General features: G+C 46.0%; 1 protein-coding gene across 1 annotated transcript in view; it reads right to left on the reverse strand.

The window, feature by feature from the left end:
• Positions 1-786: 786 nt before the first annotated feature.
• Positions 787-9,224, reverse strand: part of LOC144472007 (uncharacterized) — a 9,364-nt gene continuing 926 nt past the window's right edge. The window contains exons 2-6 of the mRNA XM_078184637.1: positions 7,145-9,144; positions 5,828-6,344; positions 5,554-5,758; positions 4,100-4,646; positions 787-831 (exon numbers count right to left, since the gene is read on the reverse strand). Of these exons, the coding sequence (XP_078040763.1) occupies positions 4,120-4,646; positions 5,554-5,758; positions 5,828-6,344; positions 7,145-9,144 (3,249 nt within the window). The 3' untranslated portion in view covers positions 787-831; positions 4,100-4,119. The remainder of the gene's footprint in view (positions 832-4,099; positions 4,647-5,553; positions 5,759-5,827; positions 6,345-7,144; positions 9,145-9,224) is intronic.

A 9,224-nucleotide genomic window follows, 5' to 3' on the forward strand; every position in this document is an offset into this window, starting at 1 on the left:
ACGCAACACGCAAATTGAAACGCGATGTTACTGCACGCGGTCGTAAATAATTTCGAGAAACCATTACCGACTTTTCGCTGTTAATCGACGTAGTCGTTCTTGTCAATCAAATCGCTACGTGAATCATTTAATGCTTCTTTTATGAACACCCGTGCGCGATAACGATCATTCGAATCGTGGAAATTCATTGCATTTAGACACGAGACGTCAGATTGTACAGCTCCTCGATAATATGATCCGCGTTAAGTATATCGCTGGTAATTATAATTTATTTCGTAATAATTATTATTTTTTCTTTTCCAATATACCGACACGAAGATACGTGCGACGGTTAACCTTATTAGTCACGCGTAATTTTATTTGCGTCTCGGGCATATTGTTACGTACTACCAGCACATGTATAATGTATAATCGAAATTAAAAGTCGTGACAAAACAATACAGTCGTATTTACATAAAAGCGTGACAGGGATCGTTTCGAGCCAGAATTTTCTCACATGTGTTTTTTCAGCATCGACTGTCAAGAAGTCGAATTATATGGTACAGTGGACGAAGAACAGCTTGTTTTCTCAGAATGGAAAAGGACTTTTGGAAAAACAAGAGCTCGCCTCCGAAAATAACGAGTGTCCGCCAGATTTCTTCGGCGCATCCTTGCCCAGGACCTTGACGAAATCAAGACGTCCCGGCCGTCCCTTGTACAAACCGTCCTCCACTTCTGTGATTGACGTGGGACTGTCTTCCTAACCTAACCCTTCTGTTCTCGTTTCGCTACTTCCGCGGTCCGAGGGAACTCTCGACGACGGCTCAAAAAAACAACTGGCCGCGAATTTTCCTGGAAATGAAAATCACGAACATATGATTTCCTTGGCAAACGCCATATTGAACTTATTTTTCTAGTCGACCTTTCGGATTTCGCAGCGCTTAAAAATTCGAACAAGCTGCTGCACTCTTAATCTATTTAGTATACAAGCTAGTAACTGCTTATTTATTTATTACTAGACTGAAAGTTTTACGCATTTATGGCAGATCGATAATGTATAAAATGGTGGAGAGATTCAAGGAGGCTAAGAGTGTTGTAGCAATTTTTCCTTCAGATTCAGCTAAATATAGTTACCTCAAGTTTTTTAAAAAAATAGAATCTAGTATTTTTATGTAATTAAATTAAATTTAATTGCACTACAATTTCTTTCATAGCGTTTAATAATTACAAATTATTATAGAATCAATGTTAATAATTTCCCTGAAGGAACCTAACAATTTTCGTTTCCAATACATCTCCATTTACTTTAATTTCCAGGTTTACATAACAGAAGAACGAAAATTTACTATGATTTTGAAAAACGTCCGAGTTCATTGCTTCTCCTATTCACGATTTAATCTCGACGACGTGTTCGAAGCGTTAATAACCGATGAAAACGAATGCAAAATGTAAAGACTGGAGGGTCCGTGAATGAATTTCACCTGGAATTGAATAACAGAAAATACCGAACGTGTCTGGCCAATGATGTTTCCATTCAGGCCTGAACGATTCTGACAAAATTGACACGTTTCGAGCGGTTGTGTGCGGTTCTCGCCGACGGGGTGCCACCCGTGGCGTCGCCATTCATCCTGGACACACGAACCGAAGCGGTTTGTGGTCCAGGAAGAAGTCGTTGACATCGTAATGTGACGTCTAGATTTCGGGGGCTTCCTCGAGCGGCCGTGAAATCAACCGTTCGATCTCCTTGATGACAACTTGCTCAAAAGCCTCCGACTGTGTCAACACCGTAAGTCATTGGCTCATTAAGAGATCGGTACCTGTAACAACACCGTCGCGTTCCGCAAACGATCTTCAAAGCGTATCGGTTCACTTATCGGTCGCGGCGGAGCTTTGTTGTGCCAACTAAAAAAATTCATCGTGAAATAATTCAGGACAGATGTTCTTAACGGAGGTCCTCAGTAATTCCACGTACGCGGACAAAGGAATACGATATTACGACAGTGTTATATACTCTATATAATACTATCGTAGTTTCTACATACACACGCGCACGATGGAAACTCTCGCCGACAGTGCGGAAGTTTCGTAGAGCAGCCAGCGGATTATATCAGAAGCGAAACTTTAAGATCAGAGGAACACCGACGAAGTCTGTCCACCACTCCCTCCTACACCGTAATCACAACGAAGTAATAAACAAGTGCATATCGTGCGAACTGGTCCGCAATTAGCGGTAAACAATTCTTGTTAGATTTTATGGATTTATGATAAAAATAACTGGATCAAATGCAAGATAACTAGAAATTTAAGGAAATTGAAAAATATTATTTGGAGGGTCGGTTAAATAATTTATCTCTGTTGCGAAAAATACAATTCGCCGATTACGTGACTTTCACAGAGGTTATTTATAGCATGATACTCTAAACAAGAAGTTAGTTCATTCCTAACAATAAATTCAATAGAATTATTATCTTATTCTGCTTTTATGTTATGCGATTTCTTTGTTAATCAAAATATACCAATTTCGTTTAATTTAAAGCCCAACAAAATTTCTGTGCAACATGGATCTATTTGTTCTCTGAAATCCTGTGCCTCGAAGAGTTAACTCCGAGCCCTAGTCTACGTAATTCTTGCATCCAGCAATTACCGAAGGCAATTTTCATTTTACATAAAGATGCGCAATCTAATCGTCACGGACAAGATTGTTGCGATCGTGTATTAAGTGGATTCAGTTCAACCGGGATATTCAGCATGGGATATCGGTTCGCGATGGACGTTCTCAACGGAGGTCCCCGTAATTCCCCGTGCGCGGACAAGCATTTCCGAGTCGGAAGGCAAAGAAGCAAGGAACACACAAAGCGTCGCCATTGACATCGATTCCTTTTGTCGAGTAGCGCGGAGACACGGGGCAAAGAAAGAAGAAGAGGAAAAAAAGAAAAGAACAACGGAAAGGAGAGCGCGGGACGCTAGAGGAGGACGACACGGTTGCGTAACAATGCGAAAACGCAAGAGAGCATCCAACGAAAAGCTCCGTATCACGTTCCCATAAGTGGCAGAGCGCGGGGATCCCCGCGGAGACGTCCTCACGCTTCCTGCTCCCCTACCACCGTCCCTCACTGTCTCTCCGTCTCTCTTTCACACCGCGCATTTCCCTTCTTTCCACTCTCCGTCTCTCTTTCTCTCTCCCGGCAGCACGCACACCGTGCTCGGCCACGTAAAAAGGGGGCCGAGAAGAGGCGCCAGGTATATACACGCTACGAAAAATTCCATGGTGACGGCACCCCGGGTATCCCGTGGCGAGACCTGAATAAACCCATAATTGCACCTCCTGCTACCCCTCCATTCACGTGCACGCCCCTGTCCGGCCTCGTTCATTGTGCAAAGACATCCCCCGTTTGCCGCTACCGAAGCCTCCGGTTCAATAAACTCCGCTCCAATTTGTTTAGGATTGTCTAAAGCGGTCCTGGTTCTTGCTCTTAACCGATCTCGGATATTGTTATTATATTATATCGGTCTCTGTCGCCGGGACCACGATCTAACCTCTCAATTTGCAAAGAGAAACGGATTGCTTTGGAACTAGAGATGCGATTATTCGAATTTTATCGTTCTCGTAATTGTTGATAATCGGTGATTATAAACAACGAGCTTCGAGGCAATATTCGAGTGAATATTATTTTTCTATAATATTCACGATATCATTCAAAAGTTTCCACAATATTGGACCCAATCAATTAATGAAACCGAAATTGGAATGTTAAAATTTACCGGAGAAGTTATTTAACTTTTTTACATCATAAAAATCGTAGTAACGTTCAGTTTATAATATATTGATAGTATTAAAAATTAATAGTTAACGGAATTACGTTCGTACTGAACCCTTTGCACTCGCGTGGCAACCACCACTAAAAATTGTTATATCATGTTCCAAAATGATGGATACATTATCAAAGTTATAATTAATGCTTAACGCTCCGATTATGAGCTCTTTCATGACAAAGGTCTTGAAAATGAGAATTTTATGTAAAGCTAACAGAGATAAAGGGAATAAATAAATTACTTTGATGGTTAGACATACGACTGCAAAGGGTTGAAATCGATGAAAACTCTTGAAAATTGCACGTACCGTGTGAACACCGATTCGATTCAATGGAACCACGAAAGGAACCAGTTGTTGCCCCCCGAGATATCATCCGTCGGGTGGTCTTGTTGTTGGGGAATTCCGGTGAAGGCTCCGCCGTCGACGTAAACGTTATCGTCGGTCGCGAAGTTCGTGTAATCGTTCTGCGGAATTTCACCGTCGTTTTCTCTAGCGAACTGATCGGACCGACTGGCCTTCGTGGTAGAGGAGAACAATCGTTCCGGCACGGTGTTGGTCGTGCAATCGTTCTCCGGCTTGACGAACAAAGACGTCGCGGTGCCGGGCAGAGAATACACGGGGGTGGTGACGCACGTGGTTTTTCCGCAGCAGCTCGTCTCTTGGTCGCCCTTGGCTTTACAGGGACCGACGACGCTGTCCAAGTCGGTCGCCGACGCTAGCTTCTTCTCCCCCTTTCCCTTGTTCTTGTTCCGACCGCTGATATGCTTTTTACAGTTCTCGATCTCCTTCAGCTCCCTTTCCACCCGGTCCTTCGGGCACTCGGCGGGCTCCTTCTCCGTCGACGTTCTCGCACCTACGGCCGCGCGGAATTGAAAACGATGACGCGATTAGGTATTCTAGATCTAGGTTGAAAACTACGTGCAGAAACGTAATACGATATTCGCTCGTTGCTAGACCGCGAATAGTTACGCTGATATAGGCTATCCCGCGTCTCTTCAACGTTCAGACACGGGTTTCACAAACTGTCTATATCATAATTAGACCGGATCTTTGCGCGGGATACAAATTCATCTCGAACCGCTGTGCAGAACTGCGTCGACAACCGAGGTTTACCCGATTTGACAGATTTTCGATATCGCGTGGAAAAATTTGGGAATCGGCATACTTGGCAATTATCCATTTAGCGAGACGGATATTTGTAAAAATTTTTCTTCCAAACCTTCGAATTTTTAAATTTTCTATGCGGTATAATAATCTCTACGAATACGTTAAATTGACGGAATAGCAAGCTAGTACACAAACTATTAATTAGCTCAACTCTCCAGTGGCTGTAAATTTAAAACTAGATTTACGGAGTCCTGAATTTTATATTAATGTTTTATATTAATTCCTAAATCATAGTGCAAAATTGATTTTAATAATAAAAACGAACAAAATCTCCTGAAAATTATTTTACGTTTTAGATTATCAAAATAAAATATTTATTTCACGCTTTGCCGTCGATTATTCAAATAAAATATTTTGTTGAAATTTGATGTTCTACTCGAAGTATTCATTCGAATTATGGAGACTCTATTATTTAAAATATTTTCTCTATAAATATTATTCAACTGACTGCATCGTGATTTCCGCATTTATCGTCTAGATTTTCTATCTATTGGAATACTTTTTACATATTCGCGTTACGTTATCTGTGAAAAATAGTGAAAGATCAGCTACCATTTAGGCCCGAATTTAAATCACCGCAGCCCAACACTTACTTTTACAAATCTGCTGTCTTCGTTTGGCGCACCGATCGGCATCGCTCGACTTCGAGCAACTCGATTTCTTCTCCGATTTCCCGCACGTCGTCTGGCACAGGTTCTTTTTCTTCGGGCACACGTTTTCCTTCTCTTTGCACTTGGTTTCGGTCTTGCACTTGGTTTCGGTCTTGCACTTGGTATCGGTCTTGCACTTGTTATCGGCCTTGCACTTGGTTTTCGACCCACAACCGTCGCTGCTCTCCGTCCCGCATTTCGCGCTGATATCCGTCGCGCATTTGCTCTCCGATTTACCCGGACACTTGGCCGGCGTCTTCTTGCACTTCACCGTCTTGGAGCTCGCCGGTTTGTCGCACGGGGAATCCTCCTTCCCGTAAAACCTGCCGGTTGGAACGCAGAACAGGCTCTTGTTCTCCCTGTCTCTCACGCCCAGCATGGAAAAGCCGACGGTGGTCATCGAGAAGAATCGATTCACGTGTCTGCGCCCGCTCGGCCGCCTCGTGTGCGCCGATTGCGTGAAATTCCTTCGGTTGCACTTCGCCGATTTACGGTCGCGGTCGCACGAGTCCTTGCGACGCTCGCACGAATTCCGACGACGATCGCACGAGTTCCGTCGACGCTCGCACGACGGCTCTCTGTCGCAGGATCTCCGTTGCCGCGGCTTCGTGCAGATCTCCCGGGCCTCCTGGCCGCCCTCGCAGTCCTGCTGCTTCCCGCAGGACTTCTCCCTTCGCTCGCAGCTGCGACGCTCGCGCTTGCCGCACGATTGTCTGCTGGAGCTCCGCTCTCTCCTACGATTATAAAGAAGCAATTGGTATTGAGGCATCTCGTCTAGAAAAATAGAGTTTTTATTTATCCTCTACTTTCTATTTATCCTATAATTATTTTTTGTCAAATTGAAGCGGAAAAGTTAAATATTACGACGTTCGTTAGTTTTTCTATATTCTTAACCCTAGGTGGCTAAGTTTTCTAGCAGGCGAAATAATAGCAGGCGTAATTGTGATTCGGATACAGGAAATAAATAATTTTACAAATATATGCGTCGCTGGGCTGTCGACAAGAAATTTTTGTAAAGCTATATTAGAAAAGGCATATTATAATAAAATGATATTGGTAGCACAAAACGAACATTAAATTTTATTAAAAAAATATTTCGAACTATTCGACTAAAATTTCATTTAGTTAATACAGTGAGCACTGCGTTATCTAAACATTAATTCCTGATCAATATTGAAAATTCATTTTTATTGTAATATATTTAAACAAATTGAATTTGACTAGTATGTTTTGGGTGTGAAAGTGTTCTAATGCCACTCCCTATGATAAACATTAACTATCTAATTTCGCTTTAATTAATTAAATTGCTTTAACTATATTTTAACTATATTTAACAAATAATTTCTCTGAATAAAATTGTATTGATATCACGAATGCATTTTTCTAACGAGATTTCATTCGAGAAATATTTCGAGCAAATTGCTCGAATAAAATATCCCTCGAACAATGCTCAATTCTTTGTTCCTCGATATCTCCTCTGCTCTATAAATTCGATGATATATTAGAAAAATTGGGGAGCCAAAATCCTCGCTACCTTTCGCACTTGTTCTCCCTTTTCCCGCACGTCCTTCTCGGCTTGGTGCAGACCTCCCTCTTCGGTTTGTCCGACGCAGAAAAATTGCAAGAGTCGTCCTCGGGCCTCGGTGGCAAACACGTCGGATCTTTCTTCGGTTTCTCGAACGTCCTCTGTTTGCCGCACGCGTTCTGCGGGCACTGGCTCTTGGCCCAGTCGCACTCGGCAGTGACCTGGAGCGCCGGGCAGCAATAACGTTTGCACGGTTGCTTCTTCGGCTTCTTGCCGCAGCCGCCGCAGTCGTCGGCCCTTTCCCGGCCGCACTTGTTCTCGCGCGGCTTCGTGCAGATCTCTTTCCCGGGGATCATCTCGTCGTCGTCGCATTTGTCGTCGCATTTCCGTGGCGCCGCGTCCCTGCTCCCAGTGGAGATGTTCGACGCGGGCACGATCTTCGGGTTCGCGGGCCTCGTTGCTTGGAAGACGGTGTCGAGAGGTTTGTCGAGCGCGGAGCTGTTCGAGGAAGAGGACCGCCGGCTGGTGAACGGAGGATAAGTGGGCGGCGGTTTCTTCGAGCCGCCGCCGTTCCCTTGCATCGAGGAGCCGCCGTCGAAGCCGTAGGAGCCGTCCTGCTGTTGATGCTGGTAGCCGTCGTCGCGACGTTGCTGCATCCTCGCCTGCGTCGCCGCGCACGGCGACGTCCTCTCTTGATGTATCGGGTCTGGAGCAGCGATGTTCAACGGTGGACCCTCCCTGAGCGAGATTCCCATGGACTCGTAGACGCTCTGCATGCTCTTGTGGTCGGATTGCTTCTGGTAGCGGCTCTGGCCGTCGACGGGACGCTCCTGCCGCCATGGACCTGGCGCGTACTGCCTCGATTCGTCTTCCTTGAACCTGGTCGGCTGGGCTTGCTCGGGCGGCCGCGGAATCGCCTGCTGGCTCTGGTAGCCGTCCATGTTTGGCACGGGAGACATTCGTTGGTCAGGATACCGCGGCTGCGACGGTGGCCCGGCTTCGGCCTGCACAGGGTACTCCTGAAGATCGAATTCCGGCTCTGCCCTCCAAGACGGCTCTGCCGTTTCCGGATACGGTCGTCGCGGCGCTGTCGAGTACGTGTCCGACGGCGGATTTTCCATCCGCTGCTCCATATCTTGCCTCCTAGCCGCCCTCCTCGGCTGCATGTCACCGTGCTGAGGTGGTTTCCCGTAATTATCCGGCGGCTGCGAGGAGTACTGGGCTGTCGGCTGCGACTGATGCTTCGTCGCGATCGGCACCTCCGGCTTCGTCGTGGCCGGCAGCAACTTAATACTGTCCGCCATGGGGAACGACAACTGCTTCGTTGACGGCATCAGGGTCTTCGCGTTTTTCGTCGGAGGACTTTTTAGCTCGACCAACTGGGTCTCTTCTTTAATTTTCACCGGTTCGACGCTCTCCATCGTTTCGATACAGTTTTTCGTTTCGACGCAGTTCTTCTTTTCGACCGATTTCGTCGACAGTACTATGTCGTCGCGAGCTTTACTATTTTTCGTTTGAACCGCTCGCAACGGCTTGCGAGCACAATTAGCGGATTTACTCTTTGGTATTTTCGACGTGTTCGCGGTGACGAAGTCGACGTCGTCGTTCCGTTTGCCGCCCGGCACGAACGCGAAGTCGTCGATCGACTGGCGTCGCAGCGTCTTGTAACCGGTCAGCTTCCATTTCATCGTTTTCGGGACCGGGTTTCCGTCCAGCAGGGACATTATGTCGTCATCTCTCGCCGGCTCGGACTTCTTCCAGCAGCTCGGCAGCGTCTCGCGCAGTTGCACCCTCGGGTTCATCGACATCGTGGTCATACCTGTCACCGTAGGTATGCCCGGCGCGATCTTCGAGATGTCGTCCATCTCGTTCGCTATCTGCTCCGGCGGGACCACGCTCTTCACCTGGCATTGCTCCGTGTCGCGGGCGACTTCGTCCTTGCCGGCGAACTCGAAGAAGTTCCAGAAGCGACGCGACCCTGCCGTGGTGTGCAGGTTACAGGGCGGTAACTGGAACGGGTGAAAATTGCATTGGTTCTTGCTTTGAAATTATTTGGTAGCAATATTTTATTATTTGGTACAATTATTGG

The sequence above is a fragment of the Augochlora pura genome, chromosome 7, assembly GCF_028453695.1.
Source record: "Augochlora pura isolate Apur16 chromosome 7, APUR_v2.2.1, whole genome shotgun sequence".
Taxonomy (NCBI): Eukaryota; Metazoa; Arthropoda; class Insecta; order Hymenoptera; family Halictidae; genus Augochlora; species Augochlora pura.